The 24,225-nt window shown below is 49.6% G+C and overlaps 1 protein-coding gene across 4 annotated transcripts in view; it reads left to right on the top strand.

The window, feature by feature from the left end:
• LOC139573249 (ephrin-A4) overlaps window positions 1-24,225 on the top strand; it is a 93,583-nt gene that overhangs the window by 33,559 nt on the left and 35,799 nt on the right. Inside the window, exon 2 of one of the 4 annotated variants that reach the window (XM_071396494.1) lies at window positions 8,228-9,749. The exons of the other annotated variants lie outside the window; for them this stretch is intronic. Coding sequence (XP_071252595.1) covers window positions 8,348-9,325 — 978 coding nt within the window. The 5' untranslated portion in view covers window positions 8,228-8,347 and the 3' untranslated portion in view covers window positions 9,326-9,749. Of the gene's footprint in view, window positions 1-8,227; window positions 9,750-24,225 lie in introns of those variants that run through there. 4 annotated transcript variants of the gene reach the window in all.

Here is a 24,225-nt window from a genome sequence, read left to right as displayed (position 1 = left end):
TTTGCCTTTGACTGACATGGTTTAAACATTTACAACCCACTAGGACGTTTTAGTATTACATTTACTAGTGTGTCTCTTCTAACACATTGTGTCGCCGTGGCAACTTCCCTGTCAAGGGGGAGGGGTGCGTGTGTGCATGTATGGGTGAATGTGCGTGCAGTGTGTGTCTGAGGAGACAGGGTGGGGGGAGCTTTGGGGTCCTGTGCGTGACTAGAGCAGGACAAAGCTGGCAGCCTGGGGGGGAAATGGGGGGGGGGGGGGGCATTTCATCCTGTCGACAGATCCACTAGATATGAACATGACCCAATCGGACGGAGGAAGATGGGGGGAGAGGGAGAGAGAGGGGATCGTGGACAGGCTGTGACAGAGAGGGAGTGGGTTAGTGTGTGAGAGAAAGGGGGAGAAGGAGAGAAACAGCGAGGGAGAGAGCTGGTTAGTGTAGGATAGTGAGATGGGGCAGTTTAGTCCCCTGGGATTCCTAGGCAGTGACCGTGAAAGTACTTAGATAAACAGAGAAAGGGAGGGAGGGAGACGGACAGAGGTGGGGAGGAGGGAGACGGACAGAGGTGGGGAGGAGGGAGGGAGAGTGGTGGAGAAATTATGACAGGGGGAGGAAATGAGACCTGCTGAAGATGGAGTGAAGGAAAGAGAGGAAAAGAAGGTAAACAAGTCCAGAAGTTTTAAATGAGCTCACTGAGAGGGACTGGAACGGGCCGGCTCATAGTGATGGGGGGACAAAATCCATGGAGTTACATATCCTGATATATCGTATCATTTTGACAATATCACAATATTATTCTTGCTCTAGTTGGCTGTACCAACAAACTCTTCTTCTTTTTAAATACGGAGTCAATTTGTTTTCAGTGCCTTTTATTTCCCTGACTGATCAAAACTGGTTTTCTCATGGCTCCCTCTTCTCCATATGTAGCAGAAATATGTTTAGAACATCAAATCTAAATAAGATCACAGTATCGAATCACAATGCACATACAGTAGAATCATGAGAATCACAATACACAACGTATCGGCACGTAGGACATGCCACGAGGTCTCTTCACAGTCCCCAAGTCCAGAACAGACTATGGGAGGCACAGTACTACATAGAGCCATGACTATATGGAACTTTATTCCACATCAAGTAACTGACGCAAGCAGTAAAATGTAGGGGGAAAAAATATAAAATACACCTTATGGAACAGCAGGGACTGTGAAGGAACACAAACATAAGCACAGGCGCACACGATAACATACTCACTATACACACACACATACATGGATTTTGTATTGTAGATATGTGGTGGAGTAGGGGCCTGAGGGCACACAGTGTGTTGTGAAATCTGTGAATGTATTATGTTTTTAAAATTGTATAAACTGCTTTAGTTTTGCTGGACCCCATGAAGTGTAGCTGCTGCCTTGGCAGGAACTAATGGGGATCCATAATAAATACAAAATAAGTATTGGGATAATATTGTATTGTGAGGTCCCTGGCAATTCCCTGCCCTGTCGACTCACTCTCATTGTTCACACATTCATTCCCTCCTCTCTCCTTCTTCCTTCCTTCCCTCCTCTCTCCTTCATTCCTTCCCTCCTTCCTCTCTCCTTCTTCCTTCCTTCCCTCCTTCCTCTCTCCTTCTTCCTTCCTTCCCTCCTTCCTCTCTCCTTCTTCCCTCCTTCCTCCTCCTCTCCCTCTCTCCTCTTAAATAATTCAGACTGGTCCGCTGTGCTGGAGCAGGATCCTAGTTGTCTAAACGAGTGTGTGTGTTCTAAACGAGGGCTCACAACCCCAGAGCCCAGTCCTGCCGTCCTCTCCTCTGTTCCTCCACTAACAACCACAGAGGCGTCAGAGAGAGGGAAAGGAGAGGGGAGAGAAAGACAGAGAACACCTGGTCCACGTATATCAACCTCTGAGCAGTGTTAGTACTCACACTGACCTTCACGTCAGAACGAGAGGGAGAGGAAAGAAAGAGTGCATGCCATCAGAAGACTGACCCAGTTAGTAAATGATGGTTTCTCAAAGCCAGAGCTGATTTATTGGTGTACACCATTTGCTTAGTGAGTGCCCTTTTCACCAAGCTGAAGTTTGTGTTGTGTGTGTGTGTGTGTAGGCCCGTATCTCCCTCTATGTCCTCCTTAACCTACTTTTTACAGGTGGTCTTTTCTGAGACCTCCACACACAGTCTAGACTACATACAGCGTCTAGGGTATGGAGAGTACCTAAGCATGGGATTTTGTTACTAAAAAGCAGGGTGGACTATCCATTTAAAATGCGTCTCGGCAGAAGTGTGTGTATGTATGTATGTATGTGTGTGTGTATATATATATATGTGTGTGTGTGTGTATATATATATATATATATACACACACACACACAGACACAGTGGGGCAAAAAAGTATTTAGTCAGCCACCAATTGTGCAAGTTCTCCCACTTAAAAAGATGAGAGAGGCCTGTAATTTTCATCATAGGTACACTTCAACTATGACAGACGAAATGAGAAAAAAAAATCCAGAAAATCACATTGTAGGATTTTTTATGAATTTATTTGCAAATGATGGTGGAAAATAACTTTTGTTATTGACCAAATACTTATCTCAATACTTTGTTATATACCCTTTGTTGGCAATTACAGAGGTCAAACGTTTTCTGTAAGTCTTCACAAGGTTTTCACACACTGTTGCTGGTATTTTGGCCCATTCCTCCATGCAGATCTCCTCTAGAGCAGTGTTGCTGAGCAACACGGACTTTCAACTCCCTCCAAAGATTTTCTATGGGGTTGAGATCTGGAGACTAGCTAGGCCACTCCAGGACCTTGAAATGCTTCTTACGAAGCCACTCCTTCGTTGCCCGGGCGGTGTGTTTGGGATCATTGTCATGCTGAAAGACCCAGCCACGTTTCATCTTCAATGCCCTTGCTGATGGAAGGAGGTTTTCACTCAAAATCTCACGATACATGGCCCCATTCATTCTTTCCTTTACACGGATCAGTCGTCCTGGTCCCTTTGCAGAAAAACAGCCCCAAAGCATGATGTTTCCACCCCCATGCTTCACAGTAGGTATGGTGTTCTTTGGATGCAACTCAGCATTCTTTGTCCTCCAAACACGACGAGTTGAGTTTTTACCAAAAAGTTCTATTTTGGTTTCATCTGACCATATGACATTCTCCCAATCTTCTTCTGGATCATCCAAATGCTCTCTAGCAAACTTCAGACGGGCTTGGACATGTACTGGCTTAAGCAGGGGGACACGTCTGGCACTGCAGGATTTGAGTCCCTGGCGGCGTAGTGTGTTACTGATGGTAGGCTTTGTTACTTTGGTCCCAGCTCTCTGCAGGTCATTCACTAGGTCCCCCCGTGTGGTTCTGTGATTTTTGCTCACCGTTCTTGTGATCATTTTGAGCCCACGGGGTGAGATCTTGCGTGGAGACCCAGATCGAGGGAGATTATCAGTGTGTATGTCTTCCATTTCCTAATAATTGCTCCCACAGTTGATTTCTTCAAACCAAACTGCTTACCTATTGCAGATTCAGTCTTCCCAGTCTGGTGCAGGTCTACAATTTTGTTTCTGGTGTCCTTTGACAGCTCTTTGTTCTTGGCCAAAGTGGAGTTTGGAGTGTGACTGTTTGAGGTTGTGGACAGGTGTCTTTTATACTGATAACAAGTTCAAACAGGTGCCATTAATACAGGTAACGAGTGGAGGACAGAGGAGCCTCTTAAAGAAGAAGTTACAGGTCTGTGAGAGCCAGAAATCTTGCTTGTTTGTAGGTGACCAAATACTTATTTTCCACCATAATTTGCAAATAAATTCATAAAAAATCCTACAATGTGATTTTCTGTATTTTTTTTCTCATTTTGTCTGTCATAGTTGAAGTGTACCAATGATGAAAATTACAGGCCTCTCATCTTTTTAAGTGGGAGAACTTGCACAATTGGTGGCTGACTAAATACTTTTTTGCCCCACTGTATATCTCACACACACACACACACACACACACACACAGTACCAGTGAAAAGTTTGGACACCTACTCATTCAAGGGTTTTCCTTTATTTTGACTATTTTCTACATTGTACAATAATAACACAAGACTGTTATTTAAGCTCCGTTTAGAGACCTAGAGAGCACTCATTACTCTGAGGTTTGGAGGAAGGACGGAGGAATGGGTGGGGCAGAGGCTTGACTTGAATCCCAGTCTTGGATTGATTGTTTCCTAGGCAACAGTAGGGCTGACCTTATTTACCCCTACATGCCCCCGTGCGCACACACACACCGCACACACACTCCACTCACATACACACTCTGAAAGCTTGAAGCTACAGTATGTGTTACTTTGTGCATGTATTTGTCCAGGGTGTGTGTGACTTTGCATGTATTTGTCCAGTGTGTGTTTTTTTTTGTATTCCTTTCTGGATAAAGATTCTAAGTGGAACAGGAAGAAGTCTTTTCCCAAAGCTAGAGCTGGAGTCCTATTGGACTGGTTCTGTTAGAGGCCTGTCTCTATGACGATTTGCCCTGTGCTCCTCAGCTGTGAGGTCCTCCTGTTTCCTGCTACTGCTGCTCTCACACACACACACACACACACACACACACACACACAGCGCTCAGGCCCTAACAGGCATAAAATAGGGTCTGGGCTGTCGTTTAAGCTGACCAGGCCCCTTGCTTCCCCAGAGTGTGTGTATTCCCCAGTGTGTGTATTCACTCTCCATTGAGAGATACGGGCAGTAGACCCATCTGAGGCTGCAGGTAATTTAACGGATCATGCTGCAGGAGAGTGGTGCAGCCAATCACTTCAGTAATGCTGAACACTCACACACCAGTGAAGCCGGACAAGGCAGGGAGGCCTGTTACTAACTACCACAGACTGAGTTCAGCTCCAACTCATGTAAACACTGAACAGAGTGTTAGGGATCCTCCTTCCAGTGTCTGTTTAGCAGCAGTGACCAAGGACTGGAGGACCACAGACAGCAGGACGGGCGGGGGGGTCAAGATGCACTTCCTGTTATCCCTGTGGGAAGTACAACACACACACACACATCGGATGAAGGAGAGATGACAATAGGAAATGCAGCACACGGGGACACAAAGGAAAGATCACAACAATGTCTTCCACTAATGCCCCATTCACTCTACTCAAATACATTTTACTTGTCACATGTTCGTAAACAACAGGTGTCGACTAACAGGGAAATGTTTACTTACTGGTCCCTTTCCAACAATGCAGAGTTAAAGATACACAGTGGAATAAAGGGGGGACTGGGGGGAGATTTTAGAAGGCAGATGGGTAGGATAGGGAGGATGGTGGGGGGTCCCAGATGTCTGGGGGGGTTTAAGTCTGTTTGTATGTGTGGAGGAGACCGAGAGAGGACAGAGGCCTAAGCACTAGGTTAGACACAACATGCATGTCTGAGCTGCTTAGGCCACACTGGGTCTGTAATGAGGAAACCGACACTAAATCAGTTAATGCTGGATAAAGGAGTGAATGAGAGACAGTATAGAATTATATGAGATTCAACGTGGAGGGGAGGAGGCGTTAGTGCTGGGCCATGTATCCAATTAATTCCAATGTATGTTTTTGCGTGATATTCCAAATTCCTGTATCGCAAGAATCACGTGTTTATGTTTGTCTGCTTGGCCTAATGTTGTCGCTTTGTTCTCTTCTCCTTCGCGCCTTCTTTGCTGTGTGCACCTTCCCATTTTACCCACACACCAAGCTCCTCCCCCCCAAACCAAGCTCCTCCCCCCCAAACCAAGCTCCTCCCCCCCACACCAAGCTCCCCCCCCACACCAAGCTCCCCCCCCACACCAAGCTCCTCCCCCCCACACCAAGCTCCTCCCCCCCACACCAAGCTCCTCCCCCCCACCAAGCTCCTCCCCCCCACCAAGCTCCTCCCCCCCACCAAGCTCCTCCCCCCACACCAAGCCCCCCCCACCAAGCCCCCCACACCAAGCTCCTCCCCCCACACCAAGCTCCTCCCCCCACACCAAGCTCCTCCCCCCCACACCAAGCTCCTCCCCCCCACACCAAGCTCCTCCCCCCCACACCAAGCTCCTCTCCCCCCACCAAGCTCCTCCCCCCACCAAGCTCCCCCCCCACACCAAGCCCCTCCCCCCCACACCAAGCCCCCCCCCACACCAAGCTCCTCCCCCCCACACCAAGCCCCCCCCCCCCCACCAAGCTCCTCCCCCCCCACCAAGCTCCTCACCCCCACACTAAGCTCCTCACCCCCACACTAAGCTCCTCACCCCCACACTAAGCTCCTCTCCCCCACACTAAGCTCCTCCCCCCACACCAAGCTCCTCCCCCCCACACCAAGCCCCCCCCCCAAGCTCCTCCCCCCCCACCCCCAAGCTCCTCCCCCCCACCAAGCTCCTCCCCCCACCAAGCTCCTCCCCCCCTACCAAGCTCCTCCCCCCCCACCAAGCTCCTCACCCCCACACTAAGCTCCTCACCCCCACACTAAGCTCCTCACCCCCACACTAAGCTCCTCACCCCCACACTAAGCTCCTCTCCCCCACACTAAGCTCCTCTCCCCCACACTAAGCTCCTCCCCCCACCAAGCTCCTCCCCCCACCAAGCTCCTCCCCCCACACTAAGCTCCTCTCCCCCACACTAAGCTCCTCCCCCCCACCAAGCTCCTCCCCCCCACCAAGCTCCTCCCCCCACACCAAGCCCCTCCCCCCCACACCAAGCCCCCCCCCACACCAAGCTCCTCCCCCCCACACCAAGCCCCCCCCCCACACCAAGCTCCTCTCCCCCCACACCAAGCCCCCCCCCCCACCAAGCTCCTCCCCCCCCACCAAGCTCCTCACCCCCACACTAAGCTCCTCTCCCCCACACTAAGCTCCTCCCCCCACACCAAGCTCCTCCCCCCCACACCAAGCCCCCCCCCCCAAGCTCCTCCCCCCCCACCAAGCTCCTCCCCCCCACCAAGCTCCTCCCCCCCCACCAAGCTCCTCACCCCCACACTAAGCTCCTCTCCCCCACACTAAGCTCCTCCCCCCCATCAAGCTCCTCCCCCCACACCAAGCTCCTCCCCCCCACACCAAGCTCCTCTCCCCCACACCAAGCTCCTCTCCCCCCCACTAAGCTCCTCTCCCCCACACTAAGCTCCTCTCCCCCACACCAAGCTCCTCTCCCCCACACCAAGCTCCTCTCCCCCACACTAAGCTCCTCTCCCCCACACTAAGCTCCTCTCCCCCACACTAAGCTCCTCTCCCCCACACTAAGCTCCTCTCCCCCACACTAAGCTGCTCTCCCCCACACTAAGCTCCTCTCCCCCACACCAAGCTCCTCTCCCCCACACCAAGCTCCTCCCCCCCACACCAAGCTCCTCCCCCCCACACCAAGCTCCTCTCCCCCACACCAAGCTCCTCTCCCCCACACCAAGCTCCTCCCCCCCACACCAAGCTCCTCCCCCCCACACCAAGCTCCTCCCCCTGCCACTCACAACAACAAAGATGAGAGATCACTTTTCTCTCTGACAACTCGCTATTTGATTTTGAGGTTTGGTCCAACAGAATGGGTCATATGGAGACAAACACATTGAGACCTTAAAAGGAGTTAACGTTTTAACTAGACCCTTTTCTGTCTCAACTCCTCAAACTGCACTCAGAGCAGACGCTACTGAAACAGGAGTATCAATCAACACTGATTCTGGAAAACGAATGCTCAGTTTGTCGTGAGCGGGATTGCAGTACCACATACCACTAGCAGTATTTTAACAAAACACTGTTATACTAGCTGTCTAGTCTGTTTTATAAATGTGCAATAAGCATAAAACACAATTATATAAGGAATTGGCAACTCGTTGTCATTCTGAGAAATACGGTAGGCCACTTGACTTCAACATCTGACCAAAGTGGACAGGCTAGCATGCTGTTCAAACAGTTGGAGACAGACTAAAGGTTGTGTTCTTAACAATTTAACTGTATTACCTCATTAGCTAGCAAATATTTTCAAGTTGGCTAAACTTGAAATATAAAGATCAGCTGACTACACATTAACAGGTGTGCTTGTGCTTTAGAGATTGTTTGAGACCTGTGTTAATTTTCTAAAATGTCTGCTACCAGAAGTTTGTCATTATTAGTAAATGTGCATTATTCATGGTACCTGTAGGACATTGAGGGGAAAGAGGCCTCTTCCCCCCCCCCCCCCCCCCCCCTCTTCCTCTCTCCCCTTTCTATGTCTTCTCATGGGCAGTGGTGCTCAATGTTCCTCTATTTCACTCAGTGATGGAAGGATGGCATGTGGAGAGATCGCTGGAGTGATGGAAGGATGGCATGTGGAGAGATCGCTGGAGTGATGGAAGGATGGCATGTGGAGAGATCGCTGGAGTGATGGAAGGATGGCATGTGGAGAGATCGCTGGAGTGATGGAAGCCTTTATGGAGTAATGTTCTCACCCTTGTTGTTTCTCACTCCCTGCATCCCCCTTTGTTGTTTCTCACTCCCTGCATCCCCCTTTGTTGTTTCTCACTCCCTGCATCCCCCTTTGTTGTTTCTCACTCCCTGCATCCCCCTTTGTTGTTTCTCACTCCCTGCATCCCCCTTTGTTGTTTCTCACTCCCTGCATCCCCCTTTGTTGTTTCTCACTCCCTGCGTCCCCCTTTGTTGTTTCTCACTCCCTGCGTCCCCCTTTGTTGTTTCTCACTCCCTGCGTCCCCCTTTGTTGTTTCTCACTCCCTGCGTCCCCCTTTGTTGTTTCTCACTCCCTGCGTCCCCCTTTGTTGTTTCTCACTCCCTGCGTCCCCCTTTGTTGTTTCTCACTCCCTGCGTCCCCCTTTGTTGTTTCTCACTCCCTGCGTCCCCCTTTGTTGTTTCTCACTCCCTGCGTCCCCCTTTGTTGTTTCTCACTCCCTGCGTCCCCCTTTGTTGTTTCTCACTCCCTGCGTCCCCCTTTGTTGTTTCTCACTCCCTGCGTCCCCCTTTGTTGTTTCTCACTCCCTGCCTCCCACTTTGTTGTTTCTCACTCCCTGCCTCCCACTTTGTTGTTTCTCACTCCCTGCCTCCCACTTTGTTGTTTCTCACTCCCTGCCTCCCACTTTGTTGTTTCTCACTCCCTGCCTCCCACTTTGTTGTTTCTCACTCCCTGCCTCCCACTTTGTTGTTTCTCACTCCCTGCCTCCCCCTTTGTTGTTTCTCACTCCCTGCCTCCCACTTTGTTGTTTCTCACTCCCTGCCTCCCACTTTGTTGTTTCTCACTCCCTGCCTCCCCCTTTGTTGTTTCTCACTCCCTGCCTCCCCCTTTGTTGTTTCTCACTCCCTGCCTCCCACTTTGTTGTTTCTCACTCCCTGCCTCCCACTTTGTTGTTTCTCACTCCCTCTTTGATGGACTGCTTGAGGTCAAGGACTGTTTCATACACTTGAAGTAGAAGGACCCCTAACCACAGTTGTAGGATCAGATTTTCCCACCCCCAGTTCAACCCATATACATTTGGAGGAGGAATAATATCTGACCCTGTACCAGTGGTTCAGGGCATTATCTGCTCTGGACTACACAGAGAAACTGTGTGTTGCTCTTTTGTGTTCTGTCATTGACATGTTGCTACACACCACTACATAACTCCTCTGAGTTGCGGTGTTATTCCATGGTAATGATGACTACCTGTTATGTTTTGGAACTCAGCAGAAATCTGGGAAATCATTGTGCAACCAACTTCCTGTATTATTGTTACAGCATGCTAGACAGACTTTCGTAGAGAGTTGTTACGACATCATGCTACGCCCAACCAAGATAGTGGTGTGGCTGCATGCTATGCCCAACCAAGATAGTGGTGTGGCTGCATGCTATGCCCAACCAAGATAGTGGTGTGGCTGCATGCTATGCCCAACCAAGATAGTGGTGTGGCTACATGCTATGCCCAACCAAGATAGTGGTGTGGCTACATGCTATGCCCAACCAAGATAGTGGTGTGGCTGCATGCTATGCCCAACCAAGATAGTGGTGTGGCTACATGCTATGCCCAACCAAGATAGTGGTGTGGCTACATGCTATGCCCAACCAAGATAGTGGTGTGGCTGCATGCTATGCCCAACCAAGATAGTGGTGTGGCTACATGCTATGCCCAACCAAGATAGTGGTGTGGCTGCATGCTATGTTCAACCAAGATAGTGGTGTGGCTACATGCTATGCCCAACCAAGATAGTGGTGTGGCTACATGCTATGCCCAACCAAGATAGTGGTGTGGCTGCATGCTATACCCAACCAAGATAGTGGTGTGGCTGCATGCTATGTTCAACCAAGATAGTGGTGTGGCTGCATGCTATGTTCAACCAAGATAGTGGTGTGGCTACACGCTATGTTCAACCAAGATAGTGGTGTGGCTACACGCTATGCCCAACCAAGATAGTGGTGTGGCTACACGCTATGCCCAACCAAGATAGTGGTGTGGCTACACGCTATGCCCAACCAAGATAGTGGTGTGGCTACACGCTATGCCCAACCAAGATAGTGGTGTGGCTACACGCTATGCCCAACCAAGATAGTGGTTTGGCTACACGCTATGCCCAACCAAGATAGTGGTGTGGCTACACGCTATGCCCAACCAAGATAGTGGTGTGGCTGCATGCTATGCCCAACCAAGATAGTGGTGTGGCTACACGCTATGCCCAACCAAGATAGTGGTGTGGCTGCATGCTATGTTCAACCAAGATAGTGGTGTGGCTGCATGCTATGCCCAACCAAGATAGTGGTGTGGCTACACGCTATGCCCAACCAAGATAGTGGTTTGGCTACACGCTATGCCCAACCAAGATAGTGGTGTGGCTACACGCTATGCCCAACCAAGATAGTGGTGTGGCTGCATGCTATGTTCAACCAAGATAGTGGTGTGGCTACACGCTATGCCCAACCAAGATAGTGGTGTGGCTGCATGCTATACCCAACCAAGATAGTGGTGTGGCTGCATGCTATGTTCAACCAAGATAGTGGTGTGGCTGCATGCTATGTTCAACCAAGATAGTGGTGTGGCTACACGCTATGCCCAACCAAGATAGTGGTGTGGCTACACGCTATGCCCAACCAAGATAGTGGTGTGGCTACACGCTATGCCCAACCAAGATAGTGGTGTGGCTACACGCTATGCCCAACCAAGATAGTGGTGTGGCTACACGCTATGCCCAACCAAGATAGTGGTTTGGCTACACGCTATGCCCAACCAAGATAGTGGTGTGGCTACACGCTATGCCCAACCAAGATAGTGGTGTGGCTGCATGCTATGCCCAACCAAGATAGTGGTGTGGCTGCATGCTATGCCCAACCAAGATAGTGGTGTGGCTGCATGCTATGCCCAACCAAGATAGTGGTGTGGCTACATGCTATACCCAACCAAGATAGTGGTGTGGCTACATGCTATGCCCAACCAAGATAGTGCTGTGGCTACATGCTATGCTCAACCAAGATAGTGCTGTGGCTACATGCTATGCTCAACCAAGATAGTGCTGTGGCTACATGCTATGCTCAACCAAGATAGTGCTGTGGCTACATGCTATGCCCAACCAAGATAGTGCTGTGGCTACATGCTATGCCCAACCAAGATAGTGCTGTGGCTACATGCTATGCCCAACCAAGATAGTGCTGTGGCTACATGCTATGCCCAACCAAGATAGTGCTGTGGCTACATGCTATGCCCAACCAAGATAGTGCTGTGGCTACATGCTATGCCCAACCAAGATAGTGGTGTGGCTACATGCTATGCCCAACCAAGATAGTGGTGTGGCTGCATGCTATGTTCAACCAAGATAGTGGTGTGGCTACATGCTATACCCAACCAAGATAGTGGTGTGGCTGCATGCTATGCCCAACCAAGATAGTGGTGTGGCTGCATGCTATGCCCAACCAAGATAGTGGTGTGGCTACATGCTATGCCCAACCAAGATAGTGGTGTGGCTACATGCTATGCCCAACCAAGATAGTGGTGTGGCTACATGCTATGCCCAACCAAGATAGTGGTGTGGCTGCATGCTATGCCCAACCAAGATAGTGGTGTGGCTGCATGCTATGCCCAACCAAGATAGTGGTGTGGCTACATGCTATGCCCAAAAAAGATAGTGGTGTGGCTACATGCTATGCCCAACCAAGATAGTGCTGTGGCTGCATGCTATGCCCAACCAAGATAGTGCTGTGGCTGCATGCTATGCCCAACCAAGATAGTGGTGTGGCTACATGCTATGCCCAATCAAGATAGTGGTGTGGCTACATGCTATGCCCAACCAAGATAGTGGTGTGGCTGCATGCTATGTTCAACCAAGATAGTGGTGTGGCTACATGCTATACCCAACCAAGATAGTGGTGTGGCTGCATGCTATGCCCAACCAAGATAGTGGTGTGGCTGCATGCTATGCCCAACCAAGATAGTGGTGTGGCTACATGCTATGCCCAACCAAGATAGTGGTGTGGCTACATGCTATGCCCAACCAAGATAGTGGTGTGGCTACATGCTATGCCCAACCAAGATAGTGGTGTGGCTGCATGCTATGCCCAACCAAGATAGTGGTGTGGCTGCATGCTATGCCCAACCAAGATAGTGGTGTGGCTGCATGCTATGCCCAACCAAGATAGTGGTGTGGCTGCATGCTATGCCCAACCAAGATAGTGGTGTGGCTACATGCTATGCCCAACCAAGATAGTGGTGTGGCTACATGCTATGCCCAACCAAGATAGTGGTGTGGCTACATGCTATGCCCAACCAAGATAGTGGTGTGGCTACATGCTATGCTCAACCAAGGAAGAGTTTGGGCTTCACCGAGCCTTACAACCTCTCCACAGTCTCGACAACAGCCAGCCCCCCCCCCCCCCCTGGTCACTCCACAGACCATTCAGGAACTCTCTTCTCCCCTTCTCTCTTCTCCCCTTCCCTCTTGTCCTGTCCTAGTAGTTTAGTGTACTAGGTTGATGTACTTGTACACTGTTCTCCGATGTAATGGTGTATAATATTATAATTTTTGCCATTTAGTGTACTTTGGTACTTGGTGTGTAGTAGCACAACTTAACTTTTGTCATGTACTTGGTATGCACAGTATGTACTTTGTATGCACAGTAGTAAAGTGTGGTTATATTCAGTATGCGTGTTGTGTAGTTGACAGTAGTATGTAGAGTAAGTGTTCTGTATTCCAGGGTGACTGTCTGCTGAGGGATTGTTGCTTGTTTAATAATTCTCTCAAATAAAGGATCAAAGGTCCCTGCCACAGTCAACCTCCTGCATTTCATTACAACTACACACACACAGAAAACACACACACATACTGTACACTCCTAATCCTCACACACACTCATCAGTAATACCATCCGTTATGGTTTGATTCAGTTGGGAGATGTTGTAGTTAATTGGATATACTTTACATTGCTGTATTATTGAAGCACTCACCATGTGGGTTGTTGTTATCTTCCGTAGTGAGAATGGATTAGTTTCATAGAGTTAACATAGCACAGTCGTCCTGACTCCACAACCGTCTTCCTGGACTACACACTACACCAACAACAGAACACACACCTAGCGTCAGGTAGAAGGCTGGACGTGGGCTGTCTGACATCACATTCCCCTAGTCCTCCTCTCTCTACTGTCTGTTTCTGTGTTCCTACAATATCATGGTTTTATCCCCTGGCCCCTGTCTCTGTCTCTGTCACTGTGTGTGTGTGTGTGTGTGTGTGTGTGTGTGTGTGTGTGTGTGTGTTCTACACTGCCCTGTATTTGATTCTCTTCCTGTATCACTTTGTTCTCTCACTGATTGGCTGCTCTGACACTACTCTGTGACACTGTTCTACAGCACTTCCATGATTCTCTGTGCTGTCACAGCTCCCCTGGCTCGCAGCTGGCGCAGAGCATCCTGGGTATAATTGGGGTGTACCACCTCCAAGGTCTGGGGGGGGGGGGGGGGGTGAGATATCGAGAGGGAGAAGGAAGGAAAGGTTGACAGTGTTTGACACCTTTTGGCAGACAACCTCTCTGTAATTACCAGGGCAGACATCATCTGAGCTGAGGATAGAGGAGGATGGAGGGACACGTGAGAGGAAGAGTCTGAGATGAGGATAGAGGAGGATGGAGGGACACGTGAGAGGAAGAGTCTGAGATGAGGATAGAGGAGGATGGAGGGACACGTGAGAGGAAGAGTCTGAGATGAGGATAGAGGAGGATGGAGGGACACGTGAGAGGAAGAGTCTGAGATGAGGATAGAGGAGGATGGAGGGACACGTGAGAGGAAGAGTCTGAGATGAGGATAGAGGAGGATGGAGGGACACGTGAGAGGAAGAGTCTGAGCTGAGGATAGAGGAGGATGGAGGGACACGTGAGAGGAAGAGTCTGAGATGAGGATAGAGGAGGATGGAGGGACACGTGAGAGGAAGAGTCTGAGATGAGGATAGAGGAGAATGGAGGGACACGTGAGAGGAAGAGTCTGAGATGAGGGGGTGAGGAGAAGAGAGAGACAACGATGGATGGGGAAAGAGTGATTGATATGCAAAGGTAGAGGGGGGAATAGCAAAGGGGGAGAGAAGAGGAGAGGTAGTTTGACAAGACCTGTGTGCAGCTTTAGACAGGAGAGGAGGCATGGTGACTGACACTCACTACAGGTGGTACACCACTATGTAAACACACTGCTGTCACTGCCTGCACACACACACACCCTGCAGTACGCCAAAGTAAACATACCGCTGTGTGTGGTGGAGAGCCGATACAGGTAATAGAGCTATGCATCGTGACCTGAGGGGTTGAACACAAACACACAGGGGATCAATACTGTGTGTGTGTGTGTCCTGTTTGAGTAGCCTAGATCGATGGGCCCCGTCTTGTAGATTGATCACCAATACTCTGCGGCATTTATTGATTAGGAATCAGCTTAGTGAAGAGCTGTCTCAGTGCTGTCCCTGTGTTGAAGTCTACGGCACCTCTCTACTAACAGTGAAGTCTACAGCACCTCTCTACTAACGGTGAAGTCTACGGCACCTCTCTACTAACGGTGAAGTCTACGGCACCTCTCTACTAACGGTGAAGTCTACGGCACCTCTCTACTAACGGTGAAGTCTACGGCACCTCTCTACTAACGGTGAAGTCTACGGCGCCTCTCTACTAACGGTGAAGTCTACGGCGCCTCTCTACTAGCGGTGAAGTCTACGGCACCTCTCTACTAACGGTGAAGTCTACGGCACCTCTCTACTAACGGTGAAGTCTACGGCACCTCTCTACTAACGGTGAAGTCTACGGCGCCTCTCTACTAACGGTGAAGTCTACGGCGCCTCTCTACTAGCGGTGAAGTCTACGGCGCCTCTCTACTAGCGGTGAAGTCTACGGCGCCTCTCTACTAGCGGTGAAGTCTACGGCGCCTCTCTACTAGCGGTGAAGTCTACGGCGCCTCTCTACTAGCGGTGAAGTCTACGGCGCCTCTCTACTAGCGGTGAAGTCTACGGCGCCTCTCTACTAGCGGTGAAGTCTACGGCGCCTCTCTACTAGCGGTGAAGTCTACGGCGCCTCTCTACTAGCGGTGAAGTCTACGGCGCCTCTCTACTAGCGGTGAAGTCTACGGCGCCTCTCTACTAGCGGTGAAGTCTACGGCGCCTCTCTACTAGCGGTGAAGTCTGTGGCGCCTCTCTACTAGCGGTGTAGTCTACGGCGCCTCTCTACTAACGGTGAAGTCTACGGCGCCTCTCTACTAACGGTGAAGTCTACGGCGCCTCTCTACTAACGGTGAAGTCTACGGCGCCTCTCTACTAACGGTGAAGTCTACGGCGCCTCTCTACTAGCGGTGAAGTCTACGGCGCCTCTCTACTAGCGGTGAAGTCTACGGCGCCTCTCTACTAGCGGTGAAGTCTACGGCGCCTCTCTACTAGCGGTGAAGTCTACGGCGCCTCTCTACTAGCGGTGAAGTCTACGGCGCCTCTCTACTAGCGGTGAAGTCTACGGCGCCTCTCTACTAGCGGTGAAGTCTACGGCGCCTCTCTACTAGCGGTGAAGTCTACGGCGCCTCTCTACTAGCGGTGAAGTCTACGGCGCCTCTCTACTAGCGGTGAAGTCTACGGCGCCTAGATGTCGACCGATTAATCGGAAGGGCCGATTTCAAGTTTTCATAACAATCAGTAATCTGTATTTTTGGACACCGATTTGCCGAATTTTGTTTTTAATATATATATATAAGAATATATATATTTTTACACCTTTATTTAACTAGGCAAGTCAGTTAAGAACACATTCTTAATTTCAATGACGGCCTAGGAACTGCCTTGTTCAGGGGCAGAACGACAGATTTTTACCTTGTCAGCTCGGGGTTTCGTCTTTGCAATCTTCCGGTTACTAGTCCAACGCTCTAACCACCTGCCTTACATTGCACTCCATGAGGAGCCTGCATGGCAGGCTGACTACCTGTTACGAGAGAGCAGCAAGAAGCCAAGGTAAGTTGCTAGCTAGCATTAAACTTATCTTATAAAAAACAATCAATCTTAACATAATCACTAGTTAACTACACATGGTTGATGATATTAGTAGTTTATCTAGCGTGTCCTGCGTTGCATATAATCGATGCACCTACTTCGACAAACGGTGATGATTTAACAAGCGCATTTGCGAAAAAAGCACTGTCGTTGCACCAATGTACCTAACCATAAACATCAATGCCTTTCTTTAAAATCAATACACAAGTATATATATTTAAACATGCATATTTAGTTAATATTGCCTGCTAACATGAATTTCTTATAATTGGGGAAATTGTGTCACTTCTCTTGCAATCCGTGCAAGCAGTCAGGGTATATGCAGCAGTTTGGGCCGCCTGGCTCATTGCGAACTGTGTGAAGTCCATTTATTCCTAACAAAGGCCGTAATTAATTTGCCAGAATTGTACATAATTATGACATAACATTGAAGGTTGTACAATGTAACAGCAATATTTAGACTTAGGGATGCCATCCGTTAGGTAAAATATGGAACGGTTTTGTTTTCGAAATTATAGTTTCCGGATTCGACCATTTTAATGACCAAAGGCTCGTATTTCTGTGTTATTATGTTATAATTAAGTCTATGATTTGATAGAGCAGTCTGACTGAGCGGTAGTAGTCAGCAGCAGGCTGGTAAGCATTCATTCAAACAGCACTTTCGAGCGTTTGCCAGCAGCTATTGCGCTGTTTATGACTTCAAGCTTATCAACTCCCGAGATTAGGCTGGTGTAACCGATGTGAAATGGCTAGCTAGTTAGCGGGGTGCGCGCTAATAGCGTTTCAAACGTCACTCGCTCTGAGACTTGGAGTAGTTGTTCCCCTTGCTCTGCATGAGTAATGCTGCTTCGAGGGTGGCTGTTGTCGATGTGTTCCTGGTTCAAGCCCAGGTAGGAGCGAGGAGAGGGACGGAAGCTATACTGTTACACTGGGCCTATAAGAACATCCAATAGTCAAATGTATATGAAATACAAATCGTATTGAGGGAAATAGTCCTATAATTCCTAAAACTACAACCTAAAACTTCTTACCAGGGAATATTGAAGACTCATGTTAATAAAAGGAACCACCAGCTTTCATATGTTCTCATGTTCTGAGCAAGGAACTTAAACGTTAGCTTTCTTACATGGCACATATTGCACTTTTACTTTCTTCTCCAACACTGTTTTTGTATTATTTAAACCAAATTGAACATGTTTCATTATTTATTTGAGGCTAAATTGATATTTTTTTATGCATTATATTAAGTTAAAATAAGTGTTCAATCGGCCGATTTAATCGGTATCGGCGTTGAAAAATCATAATCAGTCGACCTCTACTACTAACAGTGTTGAAGTCTACGGCACCTCTCTGCTAAGTGTTGAAGTCTACGGCACCTCTCTGCTAACTGTGTGTGGAGGCCTACGGCACCTCTCTGCTAACTGTGTGTCGAGGACTACGGCACCTCTCTGCTAACTGTGTGTCGAGGACTACGGCACCTCTCTGCTAACTGTGTGTCGAGGCCTACGGCACCTCTCTGCTAACTGTGTGTCGAGGACTACGGCACCTCTCTGCTAACTGTGTGTCGAGGACTACGGCACCTCTCTGCTAACTGTGTGTCGAGGACTACGGCACCTCTCTGCTAACTGTGTGTCGAGGACTACGGCACCTCTCTGCTAACTGTGTGTCGAGGACTACGGCACCTCTCTGCTAACTGTGTGTCGAGGACTACGGCACCTCTCTGCTAACTGTGTGTCGAGGACTACGGCACCTCTCTGCTAACTGTGTGTCGAGGACTACGGCACCTCTCTGCTAACTGTGTGTCGAGGACTACGGCACCTCTCTGCTAACTGTGTGTCGAGGACTACGGCACCTCTCTGCTAACTGTGTGTCGAGGACTACGGCACCTCTCTGCTAACTGTGTGTCGAGGACTACGGCACCTCTCTGCTAACTGTGTGTCGAGGCCTACGGCACCTCTCTGCTAACTGTGTGTCGAGGACTACGGCACCTCTCTGCTAACTGTGTGTCGAGGACTACGGCACCTCTCTGCTAACTGTGTGTCGAGGACTACGGCACCTCTCTGCTAACTGTGTGTCGAGGACTACGGCACCTCTCTGCTAACTGTGTGTCGAGGACTACGGCACCTCTCTGCTAACTGTGTGTCGAGGACTACGGCACCTCTCTGCTAACTGTGTGTCGAGGACTACGGCACCTCTCTGCTAACTGTGTGTCGAGGACTACGGCACCTCTCTGCTAACTGTGTCGAGGACTACGGCACCTCTCTGCTAACTGTGTCGAAGTCTACGGCACCTCTCTGCTAACTGTGTCGAAGTCTACGGCACCTCTCTGCTAACAGTGTCGAAGTCTACGGCACCTCTCTGCTAACAGTGTCGAAGTCTACGGCACCTCTCTGCTAACAGTGTCGAAGTCTACGGCACCTCTCTGCTAACAGTGTCGAAGTCTACGGCACCTCTCTGCTAACAGTGTCGAAGTCTACGGCACCTCTCTGCTAACAGTGTCGAAGTCTACGGCACCTCTCTGCTAACAGTGTCGAAGTCTACGGCACCTCTCTGCTAACAGTGTCGAAGTCTACGGCACGTCTCTGCTAACAGTGTCGAAGTCTACGGCACGTCTCTGCTAACAGTGTCGAAGTCTACGGCACCTCTCTGCTAACAGTGTCGAAGTCTACGGCACCTCTCTGCTAACAGCGTCGAGGTCTACGGCACCTCTCTGCTAACAGCGTCGAGGTCTACGGCACCTCTCTGCTAACAGCGTCGAGGTCTACGGCACCTCTCTGCTAACTGCGTCGAGGTCTACGGCACCTCTCTGCTAACAGCGTCGAAGTCTACGGCACCTCTCTGCTAACAGCGTCGAAGTCTACGGCACCTCTCTGCTAACAGTGTCGAAGTCTACGGCACCTCTCTGCTAACAGTGTCGAGGCCTACGGCACCTCTCTGCTAACAGTGTCGAAGTCTACGGCACCTCTCTGCTAACAGTGTCGAGGTCTACGGCACCTCTCTGCTAACAGCGTCGAGGTCTACGGCACCTCTCTGCTAACAGCGTCGAGGTCTACGGCACCTCTCTGCTAACTGCGTCGAGGTCTACGGCACCTCTCTGCTAACAGCGTCGAAGTCTACGGCACCTCTCTGCTAACAGCGTCGAAGTCTACGGCACCTCTCTGCTAACAGTGTCGAAGTCTACGGCACCTCTCTGCTAACAGTGTCGAGGCCTACGGCACCTCTCTGCTAACTAGGTTTTCTGACATGTTTCAAATATATTGGTCCACTTTTAGCATGCAGTTTTCCCCAACCCAGCTCCAGCTCACCTGTTTCAACCAATCAACTAATCATCTAAGTCCTTTATTAGTTAAACCAGGTGTGTGAATACTAGGCTGGAACTATAGTCTGCACACCCTGCAGCTCGCTGCAACCAGGGTGGGTGATCAGTGACCTAGGCTTTTGACTGGATATGGGGGCTGTATTACACATGGGAAATAGAAATCCTTCCTAAAACACATACTGCTCACACGTAACCATTTTCTGTCCTCTCTCTCTCTCTCCGTTAATCCTTCTTACTCTCTCCTCTTTGTGTCCTCTCTCTGTGTTCATTTAATTCCCTCTGTTCTCTCTCTTTCTGATGCCCAGTCATTTTGGGGCTCTTTTCTCTGTCCACCCACTTAACTTGAGACCCCCCTCCTCTCTCTCTCCATGCTATTCTTTCTCCTTTTCCCCCTCCACTGACTCCTTGCACTTGTCCTCTCTCCCGCCCCTCCCTCGCTCTGTCGCTCCCCTATAAAGACTCCCACTGACGGACCTGAACTTGCCGCCCGAGACACACATCCTGTCTTTTATTTCTCTTTTTCTCCCTCTTTCTTTCTCTGCCCCCCTCACCCCCCTCATGTGCTCAGTGTGGAGTGGAGACCAATTAAAGTCCATCTCCTCTCTCTTTCTCAACCTCATGCTCTCTCTACTGTACCTCGCTCACTCTTGATCTCTTTCTCATATTCTATTCAAGGGGTTTTATTGTCATGGGAAACATATGTTTACATTGCCAAAGCAAGTGAAGTAGATGATACACACTTTTAAAAAAAGAACAGTAAACATTACACTCACAGAAGCTCTCCGTCTCTCTCTCCTCTGTCCACAGCCAGACTCTCCTGGGTCACTAATTAAAACTCAACTCTTTTGTCTATATTTTCTCCTCCCCTCATCTCCTCCACTCATCTCCTCCACTCATCTCCTCCACTCATCCTCTGACTTTAACTGACTTTCTCTCTTTTTCCTGTCTTTCTTATTCTCATGAGCCTCTCACTTTGTCTATCGTCACCTCTTTCTCCTTATGTCATGCCATTCTACATCTCTTTATACACGCTTTCTCTTCCCCCTCATACTTCTCCTTACTTCCTTCCGTCTCTGGCTTTCTATTCTTCATCCCTCGCTCTCTTTCTCACATTGACTATCACTGCTCTACATATCTACCTCTTTTCTCTTTCTCTCTCTGTCCCTTTAGGTATCCCCCCCAAAAAATATATATTTTATAAAATATTGTATTTGGCATTTACTACTATAGGCCAGGGTTCCCCAAACGTTGTCCTTCCAGTCCCTTGACACTTGTGGGGGTCGTAGCGCAAAATGGAGAACACCATAGTCTTTGTGAGAGCCTCTCCTTTCCATAGAGTGAAGTAGTTTGTAGCCCAAACCGTTCAGACGCTACACGTTTTTGTGAGAAGACAGATTTTGGGGATGTCTCATGGTCTGACAAACACTGCTGTAGCTCGGCCACCTTCCACCATCAATACACTCTTAAGGATTAATATTCTGCAGACTGGTGGACATACTGTATGGCCAGTCTGTTTTTCTCTCTCCACTAGTGGAGAACAGTTAGATATGCTGCTTCTCTCTCCACTAGTGGAGGACTGTTAGATATGCTGCTTCTTTCTCCACTAGTGGAGAACAGTTAGATATGCTGCTTCTCTCTCCACTAGTGGAGGACTGTTAGATATGCTGCTTCTCTCTCCACTAGTGGAGGACTGTTAGATATGCTGCTTCTCTCTCAACTAGTGGAGGACTGTTAGATATGCTGCTTCTCTCTCCGCTAGTGGAGAACAGTTAGACATGCTGCTTCTCTCTCCGCTGGTGGAGGACAGTTAGATATGCTGCTTCTCTCTCCGCTAGTGGAGGACTGTTAGATATGCTGCTTCTCTCTTCGCTAGTGGAGGACTGTTAGATATGCTGCTTCTCTCTCCGCTAGTGGAGGACTGTTAGATATGCTGCTTCTCTCTCCGCTAGTGGAGGACAGTTAGATATGCTGCTTCTCTCTCCGCTAGTGGAGGACAGTTAGATATGCTGCTTCTCTCTCCGCTAGTGGAGAACAGTTAGATATGCTGCTTCTCTCTCCGCTAGTGGAGGACTGTTAGATATGCTGCTTCTCTCTCCGCTAGTGGAGGACTGTTAGATATGCTGCTTCTCTCTCCGCTAGTGGAGGACTGTTAGATATGCTGCTTCTCTCTCCGCTAGTGGAGGACTGTTAGATATGCTGCTTCTCTCTCCGCTAGTGGAGGACTGTTAGATATGCTGCTTCTCTCTCCGCTAGTGGAGGACTGTTAGATATGCTGCTTCTCTCTCCGCTAGTGGAGGACTGTTAGATATGCTGCTTCTCTCTCCGCTAGTGGAGAACAGTTAGATATGCTGCTTCTCTCTCCGCTAGTGGAGGACTGTTAGATATGCTGCTTCTCTCTCCGCTAGTGGAGGACTGTTAGATATGCTGCTTCTCTCTCCGCTAGTGGAGAACAGTTAGATATGCTGCTTCTCTCTCCGCTAGTGGAGGACTGTTAGATATGCTGCTTCTCTCTCCGCTAGTGGAGGACTGTTAGATATGCTGCTTCTCTCTCCGCTAGTGGAGGACAGTTAGATATGCTGCTTCTCTCTCCGCTAGTGGAGGGAGGACTGTTAGATATGCTGCTTCTCTCTCCGCTAGTGGAGGGAGGACTGTTAGATATGCTGCTTCTCTCTCCGCTAGTGGAGGGAGGACTGTTAGATATGCTGCTTCTCTCTCCGCTAGTGGAGGGAGGACTGTTAGATATGCTGCTTCTCTCTCCGCTAGTGGAGGGAGGACTGTTAGATATGCTGCTTCTCTCTCCGCTAGTGGAGGGAGGACTGTTAGATATGCTGCTTCTCTCTCCGCTAGTGGAGGGAGGACTGTTAGATATGCTGCTTCTCTCTCCGCTAGTGGAGGGAGGACTGTTAGATATGCTGCTTCTCTCTCCGCTAGTGGAGGGAGGACTGTTAGATATGCTGCTTCTCTCTCCGCTAGTGGAGGGAGGACTGTTTGATATGCTGCTTCTCTCTCCTCTAGTGGAGGGAGGACTGTTAGATATGCTGCTTCTCTCTCCGCTAGTGGAGGGAGGACTGTTAGATATGCTGCTTCTCTCTCCGCTAGTGGAGGGAGGACTGTTAGATATGCTGCTTCTCTCTCCGCTAGTGGAGGGAGGACTGTTAGATATGCTGCTTCTCTCTCCGCTGGTGGAGGACTGTTAGATATGCTGCTTCTCTCTCCGCTAGTGGAGGGAGGACTGTTAGATATGCTGCTTCTCTCTCCGCTAGTGGAGGGAGGACTGTTAGATATGCTGCTTCTCTCTCCGCTAGTGGAGGGAGGACTGTTAGATATGCTGCTTCTCTCTCCGCTAGTGGAGGGAGGACTGTTAGATATGCTGCTTCTCTCTCCGCTAGTGGAGGGAGGACTGTTAGATATGCTGCTTCTCTCTCCGCTAGTGGAGGGAGGACTGTTAGATATGCTGCTTCTCTCTCCGCTAGTGGAGGGAGGACTGTTAGATATGCTGCTTCTCTCTCCGCTAGTGGAGGGAGGACTGTTAGATATGCTGCTTCTCTCTCCGCTAGTGGAGGGAGGACTGTTAGATATGCTGCTTCTCTCTCCGCTAGTGGAGGGAGGACTGTTAGATATGCTGCTTCTCTCTCCGCTAGTGGAGGGAGGACTGTTAGATATGCTGCTTCTCTCTCCGCTAGTGGAGGGAGGACTGTTAGATATGCTGCTTCTCTCTCCGCTAGTGGAGGGAGGACTGTTAGATATGCTGCTTCTCTCTCCGCTAGTGGAGGGAGGACTGTTAGATATGCTGCTTCTCTCTCCGCTAGTGGAGGGAGGACTGTTAGATATGCTGCTTCTCTCTCCGCTAGTGGAGGGAGGACTGTTAGATATGCTGCTTCTCTCTCCGCTAGTGGAGGGAGGACTGTTAGATATGCTGCTTCTCTCTCCGCTAGTGGAGGGAGGACTGTTAGATATGCTGCTTCTCTCTCCGCTAGTGGAGGGAGGACTGTTAGATATGCTGCTTCTCTCTCCGCTAGTGGAGGGAGGACTGTTAGATATGCTGCTTCTCTCTCCGCTAGTGGAGGGAGGACTGTTAGATATGCTGCTTCTCTCTCCGCTAGTGGAGGGAGGACTGTTAGATATGCTGCTTCTCTCTCCGCTAGTGGAGGGAGGACTGTTAGATATGCTGCTTCTCTCTCCGCTAGTGGAGGGAGGACTGTTAGATATGCTGCTTCTCTCTCCGCTAGTGGAGGGAGGACTGTTAGATATGCTGCTTCTCTCTCCGCTAGTGGAGGGAGGACTGTTAGATATGCTGCTTCTCTCTCCGCTAGTGGAGGGAGGACTGTTAGATATGCTGCTTCTCTCTCCGCTAGTGGAGGGAGGACTGTTAGATATGCTGCTTCTCTCTCCGCTAGTGGAGGGAGGACTGTTAGATATGCTGCTTCTCTCTCCGCTAGTGGAGGGAGGACTGTTAGATATGCTGCTTCTCTCTCCGCTGGTGGAGGGAGGA

Source organism: Salvelinus alpinus, chromosome 4 (genome assembly GCF_045679555.1).
Source record: "Salvelinus alpinus chromosome 4, SLU_Salpinus.1, whole genome shotgun sequence".
Classification (NCBI taxonomy): Eukaryota; Metazoa; Chordata; class Actinopteri; order Salmoniformes; family Salmonidae; genus Salvelinus; species Salvelinus alpinus.
This window is presented reverse-complemented; position numbering and strand designations above follow the sequence as displayed.